At 40.7% G+C, this 23,023-nt stretch overlaps 1 protein-coding gene across 5 annotated transcripts in view; it reads right to left on the bottom strand.

Annotated features, from left to right (window-relative positions):
• suco (SUN domain containing ossification factor) overlaps positions 1–22,601 on the bottom strand; it is a 53,786-nt gene extending 31,185 nt beyond the window's left edge. For all 5 annotated transcript variants that reach the window (XM_079739859.1, XM_079739860.1, XM_079739861.1 and 2 more), the window contains exon 1: positions 22,346–22,601. In XM_079739859.1, the coding sequence (XP_079595985.1) occupies positions 22,346–22,398 (53 nt within the window). In that variant the 5' untranslated portion in view covers positions 22,399–22,601. The remainder of the gene's footprint in view (positions 1–22,345) is intronic.
• Positions 22,602–23,023: the final 422 nt, after the last annotated feature.

Below are 23,023 nucleotides of genomic sequence, written 5' to 3'. Positions count from 1 at the left end.
CCACTTATACCTTTTATAATTTAGCCAAATGTAGCCCGTTTTGACTTATGATTCCTATGTGTCGGCCTATATATCACTTTAATTACTAAGTTCAGCACTACCTATCTCTGCGAAAGTGGCTTCTCAACTTTGGTCCAGCTCAAGTCCAAGCAGAGGAACAGGTTGGACGCTGAACATGATCTGAGAGTAGCTCTGTCAACCATCACCCCAGACTTTGAAACAAAGCACAGGAGACAGGAAAAAAGCACATCCCCAACTATCTGAAAAGCTTCACTGAACACTTGTTGAGTAAAAACAATCCGTTTACTAAGCCAACTTGAAGATTATATTTCTGTGATCAGTTATGATGTTCATCTTTTTCATATTCACCTAAATCAGCAGCACGCAGTATTGATTGATCAGTTTCTCATTGCTAGAGAGCTCTGTATGCAGGGATGAAAAAGGTTTTGTTTTTTAAGTAAAAAAACATGATTACAATTGTGTATGTGTGATTGTTTTAGAGAAATAAATTTGCTAGGTTTTAATAAAAATGGGTCGGGACATAATGACCATGAAAAATGTGGGTCCCAAGGCCAGATCAGTTGAGAACCACTGGTCTATAGCATATAACCGTGTTTTCTGATTACAGTTTAATGCATTTTCCACAATGTACCAGCTCTCGTTTTGAAGGCTGAACAGACAATTTGACTGGAATTACTAGTAGGTGTCCATATATCAGGGATTAATGGACACGGTATAATTAAAGGATATGCAAACATATATATATATATATATATATACACATATATATATATATATATATATATATATATATATATATATATATATATATATATATATATATATATATATATATATATATATATATATATATATATATATATATATACATACATACATACATATGATATAGGATGTCTATGTATACAAACGCTTGAAATATATACAGTGGGGCAAAAAAGTATTTAGTCAGCCACCAATTGTGCAAGTTCTCCCACTTAAAAAGATGAGAGCGGCCTGTAATTTTCATCATAGGTATACCTCAGCTATGAGAGACAAAATGAAAAAAAAAAATCTAGAAAATCACATTGTCTGATTTTTAAAGAATTTATTTGCAAATTATGGTGGAAAATAAGTATTTGGTCAATAACAAAAGGTCATCTCAATACTTTGTTACATGCCCTTTGTTGGCAATGACAGAGGTCAAACATTTTCTGTAAGTCTTTACAAGGTTTTCACACACTGCTGCTGGTGTTTTGGCCCATTCCTCCATGCAGATCTCCTCTAGAGCAGTGATGTATTTGGGTCTTCGCTGGGCAACACAGACTTTCAACTCCCTCCAAAGATTTTCTATGGGGTTGAGATCTGGAGACTGGCTAGGCCACTCCAGGACCTTGAAATGCTTCTTACGAAGCCACTCCTTCGTTGCCCGGGCGGTGTGTTTGGGGTCATTGTCATGCTGAAAGACCCAGCCACGTTTCATCTTCAGTGCCCTTGCTGATGGAAGGAGGTTTTCACTCAAAATCTCACGATACATGGCCCCATTCATTCTTTCCGTCACACGGATCAGACGTCCTGGGCCCTTGGCAGAAAAACAGCCCCAAAGCATGATGTTTCCACGCCCATGCTTCACTGTAGGTATGGTGTTCTTTGGATGCAACTCAGCATTCTTTCTCCTCCAAACACGAGTTGAGTTTTTACCAAAAAGTTCTATTTTGGTTTTATCTGACCATATGACATTCTCCCAATCCTGTTCTGGATCATCCAAATGCTCTCTAGCAAACTTCAAACGGGCCCGGACATGCACTGGCTTTAGCAGGGGGACACGTCTGGCACTGCAGGATTTGAGTCCCTGGCGGCGTAGTGTGTTAGTGATGGTAGCCTTTGTAACTTTGGTCCCAGCTCTCTGGAGGTCATTCACTAGGTCCCCCCGTGTGGTTCTGGGATTTTTGTTCACCGTTCTTGTGATCATTTTGACCCCACAGGGTGAGATCTTGCGTGGAGCCCCAGATCGAGGGAGATTATCAGTGGTCTTGTATGTATTCGATTTCCTAATAATTGCTCCCACAGTTGATTTCTTCACACCAAGCTGCTTACCTATTGCAGATTCAGACTTCCCAGCCTGGTGCAGGTCTACAATTGTGTTTCTGGTGTCCTTTGACAGCTCTTTGGTCTTGGCCATAGTGGAGTTTGGAGTGTGACTGTTTGAGGTTGTGGACAGGTGTCTTTTATACTGATAAGGAGTTCAAACAGGTGCCATTAATACAGGTAACAATTGGAGGACAGAGGAGCCTCTTAAAGAAGAAGTTACAGGTCTGTGACAGCCAGAAATCTTGCTGGTTTGTAGGTGACCAAATACTTATTTTCCACCATAATTTGCAAATAAATTCTTTAAAGATCAGACAATGTGATTTTCTAGATATTTTTTTTTCATTTTGTCTCTCATAGCGGAGGTATACCTATGATGAAAACTACAGGCCTCTCTCATCTTTTTAAGTGGGAGAACTTGCACAATTGGTGGCTGACTAAATACTTTTTTGCCCCACTGTATATATATATTGACGCTACAAGTTGATGTCGGCAGGATTGATATGGCCGGTCGTTATGCGGAAATCGGAAGGACGTTGTCAGTCCTGTGTGTTCAATGTTCGCTACGTCACAGCTGTTTCGAAAAGTGTGTTTCCATCTCCCATTTTGCGCATTTACTCACTTTCGCATTTCTCAAAAACCACCTCAAGCGAGCGGATAAACTTTTTTGCAAACTAGAGGACTTTTTATGCAGATTTTGGTGATTCCATCACCGTTTACTGATTAGATACTTCAAAATTCGTATAAAATCAGGGGGATGGACACGCAGCTTGTGAGGCCCAATCCGTTAGCAGCAGCTGTCTGTTCCTATGATAAACACTGATTATTAAGTGAAGAAGCTGTAGGCTATTTAGTGTTTTTTAACGGTTTAATCACTTGAAACAAGGTTGCTGATAATGTTGATATGGAAATAGTCAGTGATAAAAGTGAAGTGTGTGAGTGAGTGAGTGAGTGAGTGAGTGAGTGAGTGAAATTCAGTTAGTTTTATTGCAGGGAAGCACGATGAGGGGATGGCTAGAGAATAGTGTGTGTGTGTGTGTGTGTGTGTGTGTGTGTGTGTGTGTGTGTGTGTGTGTGTGTGTGTGTGTGTGTGTGTGTGTGTGTGTGTGTGTGTGTGTGTGTGTGTGTGTGTGTGTAAGCCACATGAGAAGCTACAGAAACTGACAGCAAAGCACCGTCTGTCTGAGAGAAGACTGTCGGGCAATAATGGCTGTTTAAGTAGGGAACTATTTATTTATTTAAATGTTCAGTTAACTTCATTAAACACCCTGCACTTTTTGTTTTTGTTTGAACTTAAAAGAAAGATAAGTAAAAGATTAACATTTCAGTTCAGTTCAGGAAAATTTTTGGGAGCCATTTATTTGTTTAAATTGTGTTATGTTGCAAATCTGATAAGCTGTTGTGCTTATTAAACATATGAATAAAGGCATTTAAATGAAGTTAAGTGTTGGAGTTTGTATTATTCAAAATTTTGACGCCAATATTTTCCCCTTTTCTGTAAATTAATACCGGCTCCAAATATTATCGGCCCCCTTGACTACTAATAATCGGTATAAAAAAAAACAACATATCGGCCTATCTCTAGTCAATATATGGTAAACAGTCATACAGCTCAAGACTCTTGATTAGGAATATAAACTAGTGGGCAATTAGATAATCCATTGCATTTTCGGGTCAGTTGTTTGCATTTCTGTGGGGACAAGCCACAAAGTGAAAATGAAATGTGGAATGAGTTTCAAGAAGTTGTGCAGAGAGTTGTTTGACTGCACTATGGTGTGTTTGGGTGCAATTGCTGATGTGCAAGTGACTGGTGCTCATTTATGATCAAAGGTGCTGAAGTGCATGATACTGATGTACACGTGCGTGGTGCTGATGTGGCCTTGCACAGTGCTATTGTATGTGGGCAGAGCAGTTTTAGTGTGATCACTGACTCCAGTAGGGTTCTGTTCAAGGTACAGGTTCTTGTTCAAAATGGGATGTGGTAAATGACTGATGATTGAATGATGAATGATCAGGAACATCTAGTAACAAATTTTGACATAATTTCTTAAGCTACTGGCATGAGACTTGCTTTTTGACGTTTAGCTTCTCAGCTCTCTCTGGGCTCTTTCCTTGTTCCCTGCTTCCCTCCAGATACAAAAAGACACGTGCAGTAGGCCGAGCAGTACAAAAAAAAAAGACTGAGCTCCACACATCCACAACTGTTGCGTTATACTTAAGAGTGTCCGGGAATCCTGACCCTCTCTCGCAATCATCAAATTCAATGGCTACACAGAATGAGCACTACACATCCGCATATCCACACACATGGCTCAGTGTTTCCCATACATAGACCAATGTGTGGCGCAGCGCCACGGAATGAACACCGAGCGCCACAAAATGATTCTGCTTTTTTTTTTTTTCCGCAATTTTGAAATATAAATATCGTTCCATTCATTCATCTCCACATAGCACCCTTTCTCCCTGTCATTCTCGTTCACACACACACACACACAGACAAGCACGCATACATGCCAATGGTGTGCGGGTACAGTACCACTTATTGGATTAACCCGCGTATAACTGATACACTGCACACGCACTGACAGCAGATTCGTCGCGCCTCCTCTCAACGCGCCTACATAGGAAAACCCGAAGCAGCGGGATATTTGCGATTAATATGAAATGCGGTTACAGTTTATATATATTACAGTGTTGGACCCCCAGCCCGTTGTGCCGGCGATTTGAATTCGCTATGCAGCAGGGACTGGAGATCGGGAAGAGGGCCAATCCACTTTGAAATGTATTTTGAGTGTGATTGCTCGATTACCAAATGAGCAAACGCGAAACCCCCCCCCCCCCCCCCCCGTCAAGACTCCACGTCCTACACCCCCCCAGGGGGGCACCACACATTACTACCTGGTCTGTGGGAAACACTGTGGCTGTGTGTGAGGGCCAAACTGTTGGCTGTTTTAAATATGGTAATAGGTCTTGTATGATCATCAACATAGAGTAATCTATGCCACTTTATCAATGATAATGAAATTGGACCATTTAGAGAAACCAGAGTAAAATTTTATGTTTTTGCTAGCCTGTGATCATTCCACATAACACTTTTGTGACGCCAAAAGTGCCTGTTATTTGACGTAAAACTGAGGAACACAAGCATTGATTCATGTGTGGACATGTAGAGCTACGTAGGACAGCGGTAGGACAGCGGTGGACAGCGGCGTCCCGAGATAGCGTTATGCTTTCCGGACAGCTTTATAATGCTACGGTGTAGGTCGGTGTGTTGAGCTCCTTCTGAGCAGAGGTCTATTTTGATATCCGTGTCTGAGTGAGGGTTTAACCTCTCCAAGCAATTTCTGCTACAACCCCACGATGTGTGGCACACTTCATGCACAATGGTTCATACACAAGAACGGTAGAGCTGCACGATTTTTTATAAAATGAGAACCATGATTTTCTTGCTTATGCCTCGGTTCCACCGAGCGTTGCGGTACGGTTTCATGCGGTACGGTGCGTCACGGTTCACTTGCATTGGCGTTACCAACTCCAAAAGTTGGGCAGGGTCCCAAAATAATCGTGCTCAGCCTCGCCTAGCCGTACCTATTTTTCGGTACCCCTCTGTTTGGGTACCAAGTGGTATGAAAAGGAAGAGCTACACACGCCGTCCGTTGATTGGTCAACAGAATCATCACTTCCGTGCGACAGGGGGATAAAAACAAACAAACACAGTACCCACAAGGTATTTCTGGAAAACGGCGAAAGCTTTGTTTATTGAAGTAAATGTTACGCAAAAGTTTGCTGTCCATCTTGGACATCCTCCATTGTTGCACTTTGTTTAATGTGTCACGTTCTTCTTTTCTTTGAATTTATTTACAAGCTACACTGTGTTGCGCTGCTATGATGTCACAATGCTTCCGTAGCTGCCGAGGCTATTGCCATCTGGCTTAAACCCCGCCCTACAATTAGGGTTCTGTCGGCGGTGGAAACGCAAGCTTGATTTAGCGTAACCAACCTGTCCCACTGGAAACGAGGCATTAGAATGGATCACGAATCTCACGATTATTATTTTTTTATTTAAAGGAGACATAATATGGTGTTTTCCCAACAAGTAAACATAGTATTTGAGTTCTAGAAAACATGTTTTTGAAACTGTTTGCTGGAAATAGCTTTTAGGGAAAAAAATCTTGCCTACCACTATTCCCCTCTGTTTCAGTCCCTTCAGAATGAGCTGTTTCTGGTGTCTGTAGCTTTAATGCAAATGAGCTGCTGCCCATTGACCAATGAGCTGTCAGACTGAACCACAGCCTGGAGGAGAAGGGATTGTTGCTGTTTGCGGACTCCTGGAGCTCTATATCATATCACATAATTATAATTATATTATATCTAATATCACGGCTTGTTTGGTAACTGTAGGCGGGGTACTTTCAGAAATGCATATCTCACTCAAAAAATCATGTACAGACTTTTTTCAAAGTTTGAATGCGTGTGGGAGCACCAGAGACCCAAAACAACACCCCAAATCCCAGCAAAAGTTTTGTTTTCATAAAATGTCCCCTTTTAAAAAAAAATTCACTAATTTACCCAATACAGAAGGAATCGGCACAAACAAATATGATGTTGCCTGATATAGGGCTGGCATATCAACTTTGAACACAGAAAGGGAACACTTTTTAGCTTGACACTGAGATTAAAACAAATCGACTTCAGTCTCTTGTCATCTCTTAGTTACACAATCTTTGAACAACTATTTTTCTGTTTTCTGTGCATGAGATGAGGTGTTTGTATGCCTCCTAAAATGAAAACCAAAGTCAAAAACATCAGTCTGTCAACATTTTGAGGCTTCGGTGAGGAATGGAGACATGTTACAATGTCCTCCCCTGAACTGAACCAGTAATGTAGAAGTGTTTCCTTCTGTGGCATTTCTCTGGCTAATATTCCGGCCTATCAGCAAAATATATTTTGTATTAAGAGGATTTATTTAATTATAATGATGTTACACTGTAAAATAGTGTAGCGAATTGCAGTTTGAAGATGAGAGGGTTTTACACTGCCAAGCCAGTATGGTCGCGGCTTAGCACACCCTGAAATTACACCCCTTGCCCACTGCATCCGTCCGTTGACGGATCTCATTGACTTTGCATGTGGCGATCCCAAAATGCATTGTGGGTCCGTCCGTTCCGTCGGCTCCGTCTCTTGCGTTCAGAAGTTGAGAAAAATTTTACTTTTCAGGCTGCAACGGATCCGTCAGCCAATCAGATTGTGGCTCCGTCGGCAAATACCACTCCCCCATCCGTCAGAAACGCCTTCCGTCGTCCGTTGGCGGACGGATGCAGTGGGCAAGCTGTGTTACACTGTCTTGCCTGTGTAAAACCGAGGGGGTTTAATCACCCTTCGTCACAGAGCCGTGACGAAGGCTATCTTGGTTTTTTTTTTTTTTTATTCAAGCCACTCACGTGTATGAATGAGTAAACGACATCTCAGTGTAGGCTACTATTAACAAGTAGGGGTGTAACGGTATACGTATTTGTACCGAACAGTCATGGTACAGGCACTCCGGAGCAGTTACAGAGGTGTACCGCGGTACGTAAATGTGGCGTACATAGCGTTAATATGGCGAATGTAAAAGCTTGTTTTGCGATGCAGAATTTAAAACTTGAAGTCGGAGTTCCACCCGGACCGTTTAGCCAAAGTATACTACTCCGACTCTGTAATCCGACTCCGTAACTACAGAGACCCCCGTAGTTACGGAGTCGGATTAAACCCCCTGACTACAAACCATGTAAGCAGTGTTGTAAATAAACTTCCAAAGCTTTTCAAATCTTATTTGGTGTTTCATTGGTCCTTAAGGTGCAAAGTAAACAATGTACAAAGTAATTAAGGTGCAAAGTCAAACCGGAGAAGTGATTCCGAAAATGAAGTTGTTAGAGGACCAATCACAGCCCTTGCCATCTCCGTTGTGTCGATCAATAGGTCCATGGCATCGACGGATAGTTAAAAAATATTGGATGCTCTCCGGCTATGGAGAGGGCTCTCCGTGTCTAGGTACAGCACTTTAACATGCACACGCTAGGGATGGGCAACAATCGTCGAATAGTCAGAGTCACGTAGAATATCAAATAATGACTGTGACTATTGTATTTATTACACGGCTCTTCTCAATGCTGTTGAATGCTCTGTTGACTTGCATGGGCCTTCACAACTTCCGGTGGTGAATAGTGTCCTCGGTTGCTAAGCGACGTCAACGTCTTTGGCGGACTATTTCTCTGCTGATCAACACTACGAATGCTGGTAACAAATAAATTGTAAAAAGACACACCATGTGAAGTTATTTTTTTGAAGTGACTAGTTCACCGTCATGCAGGCTGTGTTCAGTAAAATAAATAAATAAATTAATAGCGATCCGTTTTCGGTGCACGTAAGTCTATCTGCCTAAGCCCACGTTGAAATAATTTTGATGTTGAATGATGATGGCGCAGTTGTTGAAATAAACAGATTGATTTCATACAAATCATAAAAGCCTCTCCCAGTGTCATTGTGTGTGCGTGTATCCGAGGTGCAAGCGTGTGTGGGGGGTTCTTGATTGACCGATTTTCGAATATTATTTGAATACTTCTCAGCGAATATCGAATAGTATTTTTGCCAGAAATGCATATCCTAGCACACGCATTTGAAAAGGCACAATCCAGGTGTTACTATCACTGTTGCTATGGAAAAAAAAACGAGCTGCGCAAACCCAGCTCACGACACTATTTCAACAACCCCTGTTTGGGAATTCAGAAATGCAAATGCCATAACCAAGTTTATTGGTGTTTTCATTGCTTCTAATCTACGGCCATTCTCCGTTGTTGACAAACAAGCAGTTTTTTTAAATTTACCCATTAACTATGAACCGTACCGTGACTTAAACATCGAGGTACGTACCGAACCGTGACTTTTGTTTAACCGTTACACCCCTATTTACAAGAGCAAAAATGACAATATTTTCATTATTTTGCTGACCACATGTTTTTTATCCTGACGAAAGCCTTGTAAGGGAAGTTCCTCTAAGTCTTTCTCGTAGATAACACCATTTTTCAACATCTTCGTTAAATGCTATTGCATCACCTTCTCTCCCATGATGGTCAGCATCTCGCGGATTTCACCGTCTCTCCAGTTAGAACTACTCATATTGATATCGCTGAGTTGTTTCTGTTGTAGAGAGCAAAGCAACACTTCTACTCAAGTCGCGCCTCTGGAACCGCAAATCCGTCTAATTGCATTTATATTAAAGTGAAACCCCCAATATGTGTAGGGTCTGAGAGGTAAATTGGGGTGCGAAATGTAGCTGGTATTACCTCAGTCAGTGTAAACGCGCGGACCATGCAATAAAAAGGCGGGCATAAGATGGGCATATTTGGCAGCGTAAAAAAGTTTTATGATAATTGGGTGTGCATTCTTTAAAACATTTATGTTTTGGAGACGTTACTTTTATAGGTATCTTTCCCTGTTCGATAACTAAAAGCAGTTACTCTACCCTCACTCTTTCGGAAAAAGTTGATATCCAAAACGAAACTAATTTGCGATACAACTGCACACTGTCATGCTATCAAAAGTGACCTGGATTCAGGTACCGCGGTGCAAGTAAACAAGGGCTTGTAGCCCCGATTGCTATCAAGATGTATGATCAGTACATATAACATAGCGATAATTATACCCAAATGTGATTGGTCAAACAAACTGCGATTTCGCAAAACGGAAATCGTCTCCCGATTTTGATACGATTAATCGTCCGGCCCTTAACTACTGTACTAAGAAGACATCACAAAATTGCTGTGGGTCGTGACATGCTAACCCTTCGTACAAATCTCATCCCAAAACTCAAGTATTCAAATTACAGCTAAAACAGTATGTGTCTTTTATGGTTCACACTCTTTGTCATTTTAATTTTACCGTTTTTTAATTGACCTAGTGTCACAAACATCATTCACAAAAAGTGCACTTTTTGCAAGAGACTACAGTATGTAGGCAGCAGGCCTAGCTTCATTTAACAATTTGGTTGAATTGAACTTGGTTCTGTCAAGTTTTCTGCATTTTAAAACGGTTCCACAATATAAACAAGAATGTTGTATTACCACCATATGTTGGACGAACTACTATAATCATCATACTGGTTTGATTGTACACTCAAAAAGTCAAATCAAGCATTTACAGGAGATTTCAAAATATTGACATATAAATAGTATACTCGATAAAGCCTAAACATATTCCAATATTATTTTTGTGGAAAAACTGGTTTAATGTGTGACATTTTTTTATTGCATTCTCATGAACTGGGTTTACACTGGTCACATCCACACTGGTCGTTAAAACACGTTTTGGTTTGGTTGGCATGTTACTCACCCTCATGTCCACATGAGGGTTAGTCAAACGACAAGACACCTACAGAAACCAGAGAAGCATACAGATTATATGGGTCTGCAGGCGGGGGGGGGGGGGGGGGGGGGAGTGTAGATATGATCCTGAGCTATACTTGGAGACAGGACCTATGAACCTAAAGTTCATGGAGGATGACCTTGCAGAACCACCAAGTCTGATAAGTTTTTTTAAACAGACTTTAATCACCTGCACCTTGCTTTTTTTCCACAAATCAATTGAATGACACAAGAAGATGCAGACCACACGACTCCAAGGAAGTGAGTAATCACGAAAATATATTACACATTTAGTAATGTAGAATGGATGCATATTCACCGCAAGAAGAAAGATGTATTCATCTGACGCATCTGCAGTCAACTGGAAGCCAAGGTGACTTTAACAGCCGATGACATCCTCTGCATTTTACATTCTTCCGGAAGAGACTTGTCCTTGGCCACACAGAGGTTGTGTGACATCATCAAAACTAGCCTACATCGGATTTTAAGAAACTTGAAACCATCTGCGATAGTATCAGTATCAGTTAAAAGCAGTAAAGGTCAAATAATTTGTAAAAATAAAAAAGGCATATTACTGACCTACCACCACCTCTTGTTCCTTTGATTTGTCATTTAACAACAGATGCTTATGTACTAGGGATGTGAATAACTCAAATTTTTCATGGTTGAATAATCAGTGGGTGGTATGAAAGAATAATCAATTATTCAATGTGTGCTGACATTGACAAAGGCAGCCATGGATCATTGGAAAGAAATCACTTAATATCTTAAACGCAAAAAGGACAAATTGTCTGTTGTGAAAAATGCATTAAAATGTAATCAGAAAAGGCGGTTATATGCTATACCCTATACTATAGTATCTGTGGTTTAAAGGCTGGGACGAATTTCAAATTATAAATATGTACACTTTATGTTGAAAGTATAGACTGTCGCGAATCCCATTGAAACGAATGGCGCGGTGATTCGGTCTTCAAAACGAGAGCTGGTAAATTGTGAAAAATGAATTTAACTGTAATCAGACAAGGCGTTATATGCTATAGACCCTAGAGTATGTTGTATAAAGGCTAGGACGAATTTAGAATTATAAATATGTACAATGCATAACGTTAGCTCTCTGATAGCTGAGCGGTCTAGAATACCTCCCGTTGCCAAGTCGTAACTAAGGTCTGTACTATTTACTTGAGGAGTGAACAACGTTTCCGTTGCATAAGAACCTTACGGGAAGGTAATGATTGTTCCAGGTATTAGACAAACCCTCAGGCTTTACCGGGTAAATAAAGTTATGGCTTGTGAAAAACGTTATATTTGAATGGGAAAAAATGTTAACGGTCCAAATGTTAAAAATCGATTTTGACCCTTGGGAAAGAATAATCGAATAATCGAATATTCTGACCCATCCCTATTATGTACCCACTAACAAGGGACAAGTGGCGTGTGGCATAGATATGAATAAATAAATTATGATTAATTTACAGAAAATCACATACTTCTGCCCATAAATGTTTCGTCACTATGTATTCCGTCACTATGTAAAATAGAGGTAGGATGCAGAATAAAATGTAGGAAGATACTCAATTCTGGAGGGCTGTATGTCAGGATTATGTAGCTCCCCACATGATTCTATAACAGTCCATGGAGGTAGCACAGAAAGCTTAGTATAATGACGTCTTTAATTTACTATAAAGCAGCGACAAAATGCCATTTTTTTCCCATCAATCGAAAACAGCCTGCATAGAATTAAGACAATGTTAAGCCATTGCAAATAAAATGTATTTACTTAAAGCCAATGGATGAAAAGTATTTTTACGAAAACAAGTGGCAATAGGAATTACTTGTCTATTATGTACCTGCACAGACTCTTTAAACATGCGCTTATTTTACTCAATCGAGCCATACAATAAAGACAATGTTCACTAATCACACATTACTTAACATTTCATCAATATTGGCTTGAGATATAGCAATTATCAGAAGTTATACCTTAATTGCATATACGCCAGTTATACTGCAGCCTTTTGCGAATCGTGCATTGGATGATAAATAAACAATTTAATCAATGAATGTCCAAACAAAACATTCCTTTTCAACTTCTTCAGTGGAATAGACAAAGCAAGTTCAGTGTTCCCCTCCCCTCACCATCGTCGTCTCAATGGTGAAAGAGAAAAGTGTTTTAGTTTTTTTCTAAAGTTGAAAAGACGAGGAAGGGGAAAGAAACGGCCATGGTGCGAGTGTGCATGTGCAACGTCCGCTGGGAGGCGGGGTTTGACCTACTTCTGGTTCTTGTGCAACACTGAGGGTTGGGGGCGGAACCACACTTGAGTAGAAATACATTGGAGGCTGCTTAAGAGGCCAAACTCAGGAGGCTAAGGGAAAGTGTGGTCAGAAATATGAGCGAGAGAAAGTGTTCTCAGACAACACGAAATGGTAGCTCCACGAATTAAAGCTCTCCGAGCTCAGGAACAGCCTCAGGCAAGACTCATGACTCTGCAGATCTACAGATATCTGCTCTTCTCCTTCCCTCGTCAGTCATCCATCCAGTTCTACGTTAGCAGTAGCCCCCTTCTTCCCTCTCCCTTCCTTTTTCAGGCAATATTATTTTGCCATCCTAAAATATAACATAGGGTATTTGCATTAATGAGCGTGCTGGAAATAATGCATTCCAAGATCTATTTAATCTTATCAACTAATGTCTCAAAAGGTGGACTGCATATTTCCCAATATAACCCTTTGATTGATTAAAATACAGACAGAAGTCTGTATTGCATTCGTTGAGTTTAGGAGCAAACTGCGATGGCAACTGGGTATAACAGCTAGGTTGGCTGATTAAAATGCAGTGAAACACCCAGTTTGAACAAGTGTTTCAGTGATTGAGTTGGTTCACTCTCATATTATTTACGGAAGTAGGAGGAGCAAGAAGGATGTTTGCTCGTGCAATACATGTGGTGTCCATCTGGCTTCATTTGTCCTTGTACCGGCCTACATGAAAAATAATTTAGAAAAAGACAGAACAACATTATACAAATATATTTGTGACAAAACCAAAGGGAAATGGTAATTCATCTTCTAAAATCCATCCGAGCATGACGGAGTGGCAAACTTAGAATAATTGATTCTTCAATAAAGCCACTGCAAGAACATTTCCAAATTATTCTTCCTTTGGGCAGTGAAAAAAAACACAGCCTACCAGCAGTCCAGATAATTATCTAAGCATCAAATTACAAAGCCCTTTGCTGTTCTCTCCCACCAAACTAAAAACAGTTTAGTCCCTGTTTGCTGGATGCAGTCAAATCACCTCAAATATCCTGCAGGCTTGGGAGCCTGCCGTACTGCAGCAAAATGAGCGTACAGCATCGACAGGACCCCACGATACCAACTAACAGCCAAACTTAAATCGACCGGACGGGGAAGCTTAATCCACCTGCAGGTTTTTTTATGCATGTTATCCTACCACCCAGCTCTCTGGTCACTGGCAGGATGTTTGCCCAGTAACACAAAGCTTTCCGCCAGTCCCAGTTACAATGGAGACACACAAACACACACACACAGGGTGTGAGAGTGTCTGTCTGAAAAGTTTCTGGCAAACTATGTGACTGCCCTCCATCCCTCACGCTTGCCATTTACTTCAGGGGACTAACCCACTTTAGAAGCAGTATATAACCCTGCATCTTTGTATCTCGCACATGCCTGGGTCACGGTGTATGCTGATAAATGCAATGTCACCACTGCAACGGTCAAGTATCTTTCACCAAGCTTCAGAGATAAGCTGACGTGCTGGTGACAAACACACTCAGAAAGGGATGCATGAGAACAGAAATACTAACGAAGAATATGACTGTTTCATTGTTCAGGTGTTAGCTATGGCTGACACCTGAAGATACCACTGTGTTTTACACTGTGGTTCCATTCTCTCAGTGGAAAGGAATAGTGTAGCTGATTCTGTGATGCACTCTGTAAAACACTCAGACTGTTTGTATATGGTTCTACAGGGAGGGGACGTGGAGAACGTAAATAGCTGTGAGAAATTATAAGAAAACATATTTGTACATCAAATCGGGCATTAAATCATTCAGAAGGCCATAGCATTGCAGCAGTTGCTAAAAGCACTTCACCAACTATAAATCCTTGCTCATGAAGCAGAAGCGAGAAGAAATGTGGACTGAAGTGCTTCCTCCTCCTCCAGAACAGCTGACTGAGAACAGAGAGCCAGAGTGAAATACCGAAACAGAGAGAGGCCGAGAGAGAATGCAATCGCAAGAAGTTCCAGCCGCCACGTGGGCGGAGGTGTGGACGTAGGGGGGCGGGGTAAAGGGCAGGGAGAGATGGTAGGACCTGCTTGTAAAAAGTAGGGGATGGGCTTCAGCCAGACTGACAAAAAAGATTTAACTGCTTGGAGGAAGCGGCAGAGGCACCGAAGAGCCAGGGAGGATCCAAGCATAGAGCCCGCTCCAATCTCTAGCATAGTGCCACAACAAGGACATAGAATGAGGTTTGAGCAGCAGCATTTTGTCCCAAAGCCTGCTGAGCCTCTGTAATCCTCCCCTATGCTGGCACATCTACTCAGCTGCTGGAGCCCACATTGGCTGAGCTGAAGAGCTCCCTCGGACTCACGCACATAAAAACACACTCCGAAAGGAAGAAACTATACCATAAACATATCTTGCGCATACAACCACAACATTGCTTTCAACATTTGGAGATTTGTGTTGTACAAAAAGCAGATTGGGCCTTGTTAGGATGAGAAGACCATACATGAATGAATGCCAATAGAGACAACCACTACTGATTATCGGAGAAGCTCTACTGACCCAAATCAATCCGGCTCCAAGTGCTTATCAGAATAGCCGTTGCCTGCCTGATGACATCAGGTGATGCAATGGCTCCACATCGACAAGGAAAACAGAAAAACAAATATGTGGAAGACTCTTATCTCAAACACACCTGAATCAAGCTAACAAAGAGGCCCAGGTATGAGCAACAGGAAGCGATAACGCACACATCCCTTCGTGGCTATCCTATATGGGGTGAGGCACATGAAACATAATTTACACTTCCAATTCCATGACGCACCATCTGAGAAATTTGTGGTCCTCTCTTCAGGATCCGAGTCTCACAATATCGGTGTGACACACGACTCCATCTCATTGCATTCGGTTTACATTAGAGCCGGTTTGTCTGTAGCGCTGCATGAATAAACAGGCCTGCCTCTGCCTTGGAGCTAGACCCAGAAGCAAAACACACCACGTCACCCGAGGGGCTGACTCATTAAACCCCAGCAGGATATGCTCCAGTTGACGTTAAGACATCCTTGTTAAAGAGCAAATCATCCACTTATTCATGGAGAGGCATTTGTCCCTCAAGGAATCGACAGAAGCTGATCTTCTTATGTGGTCCCATGAACCTCTGATGGTGACACCTGATCGGGGAAGGGGAAAAAATGAATTGAAGTCAAGTGGCGAGGTAATGGAAGCTATCGGTAAACGCTTTCTGGTCCGACGCATTGATCTTTCTTTCCAAAAGGGAAGCTACATTTTAATATCATTTAGACACAAGGGGAATAAAATATGACATAATACACAGTTCTATGAGGTTTGATGAAGGGTTGTTCGATCACGACGGCAATCAATGAATGCAGGCTTTATAGGATAAAATAGTAAATACAATGTCTGGATAAATACAGTCCTCATGAGGTCTACTGTCCTTGGTTAACGCATTCATGTCAAAGCCAGTCAGCACACACCTAGAAAAAGCTGGACAGATAGCCCCAGCCCCCCGTGGGGTCTGGGGCTGAGTGAAGCTGAACAGTGGGAAGAATAGCAGCAGTGAGAGTCAGTAGGGTATCAAAGAGCCTTGCGGAGTGCCGGGAATGAGGATCGGACCACCATCCCAGAGAGAGCGTGAGAGAGCGAGTGAGTAGGACAACTAAGGACGCAGTCATGCGGTATAACAACGTGTGATGGGTAAAGCCACTTGCTCGGCGCATTAAAGCGGGTCTGCGTATGTGTGTGGATTCACCACAGACATGAATTCAGTGCATATGCATCAGGCCGAGCAGCAGAGCAGAAACTCATGGAATATAGATACTCAATGCCTGGAGTACTATGAGACAAAGACTGGATGTACAACAACACAGCGTCATTAAAAGATCCTGAAGCCCCCTCTAAGTCTCATCTATCTATAAGTTTGGTGGAATGATACAATGGGTATGATTATATTTAATGTTTCACACAATAACTGCTAAATTACTGCTAAATTATAAATAAAGTGCAGTGTTTCTCATTCATACAATTGGGGCTGCTGTTGTGGCCGACATCTTCTAAAAATGGAGCAGAAAAAAAAAGGACAGAGCTAACCAGGGAGAAACATTGCAACACATTTTGGTTGACTAAACAAACCCTACAGAGGGCATAACGTTGTGTTGACATTCTATATGTCCAATGTATGTGGGCGGGCTTTCAGCAGGCTTTGTAGATTGGCTCCAACACTGCCTTAAAGCTCCCTCAAAGCCACTCCTCCTCACTGGCTATAGTACATAATGTTCCCGAGTCAGCCTTGACAGTAGCCCCCCCCCCCCGAAGTGGGCTGTGGATTCAGGCCAAAACTGGATCCACAATTAGGAAGTTGTTGCACACACAAATAAAAATAAAAATAAAAACACGGGCAGAAAGCAACCTAAAGTAAGATTAAGACAGGACAATAAGCAGCGAGAGGGATGAGTGTTGAAAATAGGGTGGTAGGGAAGGAGTGTCGTCCATAGAAGAAAAAGAACATTGTGTTCTTCTCAGAGAAGAGATAAGAATTCAAGATAAACATCAATGTATATATATATATATATTTTGTAATCTATATCATTCGCTAGTTATGCCTGTGCCAAAAGAACAATACGCATTTATGTTTTAAATATAATAACAGTATGGGCAAAATAACCTGACACATACCCCTTTGGTGTAGGCAAAAATGCCTGCTTTTTCAAGTCAACAATCACCATCCTTTTAATACCATATAGCCTCACAGTAAACACTGCCTTTTGGCCTTCGATTCAAGACCCGAGGCTACTGGCTAGGATCCAATTCTCACCTTTGGCCAAAAGACTATTGATCCACCTGCAATGAGAGTTGGGATTCTGCAAATTATTTACTTTCTCAGGAAACTAGACCGATACACTTAGAACTTTTTTTAAATGGAATATCATGGACGAATAATGGCCATTTGAATCTAATACAGAGAGAATTTCCGTTTTTTACAGTGTAATGGCTCGGGTGTTCAACTCTCAGCTGAAAGATGGCTGGTTTGATCTCCTATGTCCTCTGCCATCAGGCCTTTTGAATAGACATAAGATTAATTGTTGACATGTCGATGTCTAGATGTAGACAGACACAGCTGTACTTTTCTTGCACTATTGGAGGCTTCTACATACATTCATACAACTGGTTTGAATCAGTAATTGATCACTGAGATACGTTCACTTAAAATTCCTCCTCAAAGACTTACCCTCGCAACTTATTGAAATATGACTCCGCGGTCAGAACTCAGAATTATTACACTGCCTAAAACGCAGCCAAATCGCTCATAGTTCTAACTGCATGCCCCAGTCTTTAAGTCAGTGAGCATACACAGTGGCCGGTAAACACAGTGTCCCCCACTCTAGGTCACTGAGCAATGATCATACACAGTGGCTTGTGAACACAGTAACCAACTTGTGGATTTGTGGAAAATTGGAGAAAATCTGGAAATCATGGCTGGTTTTCAGCTCAACATAAGACAATGTAAAAGATTAACCTGGGCTGCGGTCTTGGCAAACCGGCCATATCATTGAAGCAAACCAGAACCAACTGGTCATTAAAGACACATGCATCGGAATTCAAAGTCAGTCAGTAAGTGTCAATAAAAATCAGGAAATCCTTTGTATACATACCAATATGGTTGCATTAAAAATGTTAGCAATGGTTACAATAAAGTAACGCAATGGAAAGTGAATAGTTTTGAGTCATGGTGTGATATGTATGCAAGTTTCCAAGCAGGTTGGCAAGGCCATAGAACAAGGGCCTTTCATGCTGCTCAACAGTGTGCTAGACCAGTGGGCTGGAACAACGGCAAAACCCACAATGCCAGTCCAGTCTGTGTCACCATGGATTAAGGTACAAGACGACCAATATGATGCAATAAGCCATGATACGACAACAACAATAACAACATTAATAAACATTTGCAAGGAGGGCCGCCCATTCAATTCTTAGTCTGCTACCTTTAAAAGAGCTAGAGGTAAAACTAATAGATGCGTGTTAATCAGTACCAAGTGTTTGTTAAAGGCCGCGCTGAATGGTAATTAAAACAAGTCAATGTGATTTGCATAGCCCCCTTTTCATCTCGACTCCTTTGATCATTCCCTGAAAGCATAATTGGAGCAAGACATTAACATTCAAATGTCAATATCAATGTCCTTTAACAACATTGAAAACTATTTACTTATGTCATAAGTAAGTGCGTCTATCCTCTCATGCTTGCCTTGATGATTCCGTTCATATTTACTGCATAGCCGAACATTAAAGCTTCATTGCAATACATATGAAGGCAACAGAACAGGAGTAGTAAATCAGTACAGATGCTGACTGACTATATAATAGACTAAATATATAAATATAAAATAAATTATAAAAAAAGAATCCCAACACAAGATTAACATGCAAGCATATAACATGTAACGTTATGCAATCTACATACAAAGTTAGTGGCGTGTGAGTGTTGGTGAGGTATCGACACAGCATGGGTATTTACTGAGTCAATCTCCAGCATTGACAGCTCATTAATTAAAAGTGCCAGAAAAATTCCATGTGCCTTTATACCCTATTGCACATCCCACAGACAATCCCTTCAATGGCTGTGTTGCAATTGGCATTGATCAGGAGGACCCCACTTAGCCCAGACCTCCTCTACTGGGAGCAGATGCAGAATGTGGCAGGGAGCTGACAATGTAGCAGGAGCAGAATAAACCCAGAGGAGAAATACCACAGCGCATTGTTTAACTTATCCACACCCTGGACATTTAAAGAATTGAACGCCATGAAGGTGTTCAGTAAAAAAGAGGACAGTGCAAGCAACAATATCAGTGTTGTGTGTATAGTGATAGAAAATAAACACATCTAGGAGGCATACATGCAACCATTTGCAGGACAATTAATCCTAGAGAGAGGAGAGTGCAGCAAGAAGAGGGTGAGGAGTGTGAGACCAAAAGGCTGCAGTTAGCTAATAAAGTGCACTAATTAGGTTTACTGACCTTCCATCTCTCATGCATCAAGTACAATCAAAATACATACTATTGTATGTATTTTGATTGTACATACATCAAAATTTATGTACAATCATAATTTCACCAGGCCACTGGTGAAATTATGCCAATTAAAAAATTATGCCAATTAAAAAATGCCAGGCAAAGACTGACCAACAAGTGGTCAGTGCCGACTACTACTGTCCAACTCAATGAGAACAGGAAAGATTCCTGACTGTAGCAATGCTGAGGCACACCGGGTACTTTTACAATTAGGCCAGGGTCCATACATCCTTTTCTTTCTTTTTTTACAAGGAGTGGGGGCCGAGGGTCATTACCTACACAGGGCCTGGTATTTCTGAACATTATGTCCTCCCATCGTTAATGAGGAAGAAGCCCACGAACACTGAATATGACTCAAGAGCACAGGATTAAGGAATAGTTGTGTTTGATCTCAAGCCTGTATAAAAAATGTGTGTAATATATAATGCATTATTTAAGTCTTTTCAACTTGTTTTTTGTTTAAGATGTTTATTAATTGATTAATTTGTGTATACTTGGGTATGGTGAGTGGGAATTTTGATAAACACCGTTGCTGAAATCAAGGGTACGCAAACATGCTTCAGGGACATTTTTTGACTGGAAGGTTTTAAAGGCCATGTTTTCCTCAACAGAAAAAATAACAGGTTGAGCAGAAGCTTTCCTGGTGTTATATTACTGGACCTGCGCCTGTGCTGCTTACATCCCCACATCTAAAGACTTACTATTGGCTATGATCGACCAGCAACAACACACTTCCAAACATTTCAATGCATCAAATCAATTATTGCGGTAAAAAGAAGTAATAGTTACACCATGCCTTTCCAACAGTCGCTTGTGATAGAGACCCCTGTTCATGCTTTAAAACACCATGGACATGAACACAAGTCACCTCCCCTCTCTCCTTTCAGCGCTCTGCTTCCTGGGAAGTGTGACGATCTGGTACACTTGCCACCAGGAATAGGACAGCAACACACAAGTAGGGGCTCCAAATTAAGTCTAGTAGGTGAATGGCTATGACTGTAGAAAGTGAAAATGTTCTGCAAAATAGAAAACAACCAAAGTGGTTGTGCATCACTATAATACTTTCCCCAAGTGAAGATAGAATAGATGAAGTTGTCCTGCCAATTGTGGGGACAGCCTCTCAACAACACATATCATGCAGGAATAAAGCAATATTATCGGAAAAAACAACTTTTCCTTGGACTGATTAATTAATTTCAATTTGACGTTAGCGACTAGCCTTGTCATTTTTGTCACTTCTGCACATTTCCCCCTCACTTGGTCACGCAGAGAGCAGATAACAGAGGGCCTGTCTTGTTTCTGCTGTAGAAACTCTTAAACCTTTAACTGCTATCTTACCGTCCAAAAAATCTGATATGGTTTAAATATCGCCAAAGAAAATAAAAGATAGATAAACACAAATTGACAAAAGGGTGGCAATGTACCTGGCAACCAAAAGGGTAAACTAAAAGACAAAAAAACATATTACTTTAAGGGCAAACAAAGTTTGTTTATGTAAACTCGATAAGCAATCGAGTTTATAATAAGAAAGCATTTATCTACTTGATAAGCAAATAATAGGTCTGATTGAAATATATTGACATTGTTATTATCACTAAGTATAATAGATAGTGTTTTATTTCAGTAAACTAGATAGCATTTATACTCTGCATAAAACTAGCTAGTATGTAGAAGCAACAGCAGCTTCCATAGCAGTTCATCACTTATTTAGACACACATAAAGCTACAATTGTCCATTCATTATATATAAGCACTACAAGGCCTTGAGCTTGAAAAATATGAATCATACGTAATACTTGGTAGAACACATATACATATATATATATATATATATATATATATATATATATATATATATACACACATACATACACATATATAAGCACATGCATATATATACATACATATATATGTACATACATAATACACATATACATACATACATATACATATATATATATATATATTTGCAGTATTCATAAGAGTGACTTCCACTCGTTATGGTATGCTCTGCGTCGATGCTTCCTGCAAAGCATGCCCCTTTTATCATCCTTTCAGATCAAGACTTGGTGTACAACATAGCTTCGACATTATGAAAAGGTTGGATTGCTACATAACCATGCAAATACGTTCATGTATATGAACATATTTGCGCCAATCTTTCATGCGCATTGTGTTAGTAAGGCTAGCAAGTTGGTTTCATTCCTATTGTATTACTGCCGAACGTCCAAGTTATGCGAATGGTTTAAGGTTTTTTTTTCTATTAAAATATTCTCAGGTCTACGGGTCAAAATAGCATTTGTCTTGTGAATAATATATTGATATAGACAGCCTAACTAAGGCCAACCAGACATCCCTCAACACACCCCGACCAGCTATTAAGGTTAGCATGATGATAACAAATATGTGGCAAAACATGATCCATCGCCATGGCAGACATTATGAAGATTAACCTCATACACTTCTGTATGACCAAAAAAAATGTAACGTCAACCACATTTTGTACATTGATGCAAAGGTTTGCTTAGCTTACCAGCACAGAAGAGCAACAATGAGGCACACCAACAAATCGCGCAACCTCTTCATTATCTTCCCGCGGGGACCAACATCCTCGCTCTTTTGGTGATATTTCTAATGTGTCGTGGATACTCGGCTATGGACGATAATGATGTATCGACTGAGTGCCAAAGCACATTTTAAATTACATTCATGAAGATGTATTTTTTTTGGTCAACTCTACAGCTGACTAGGTCTAAATTTCATTGTATCAAATGCTCGTTGCCTCTTGCTTGCTTGGTCGGTTCTGCAGTTGCTCGATAGCAAGCTTTCGGTAAGCGCAGCCTCTTCGCGCGTCTGACCAATTGGATCAGACTTGTAGTTTAACGGACGAATCACAGGGTAGACATTGCAAATAGAATCCGTTGCAGGCCCGCCTCCTTAGATGACTTGGACATGCTGGAAGTGGACGCGTCACCGATTTCTTGACAGGCAAACTCCTCAAACCAGTGAAAAAGTATTGCCTAATGGGTTGCTGACTCGCTTTGATAAAAGATTACAAAACACTTGGTTATAGCAGTTTTATTAGTAATAAGCTTCGCAATAACGCAATTTCACATTTTGGTGTCAACTAATATTGTTATTATTATTAGTGGTAGTCGTAATAATAATATTATTATTATTGAGGATAAATATTATTGTTGTTATTTTATAA

Source organism: Pollachius pollachius, assembly GCF_949987615.1.
Source record: "Pollachius pollachius genome assembly, chromosome: 7".
Taxonomy (NCBI): Eukaryota; Metazoa; Chordata; class Actinopteri; order Gadiformes; family Gadidae; genus Pollachius; species Pollachius pollachius.
This window is presented reverse-complemented; position numbering and strand designations above follow the sequence as displayed.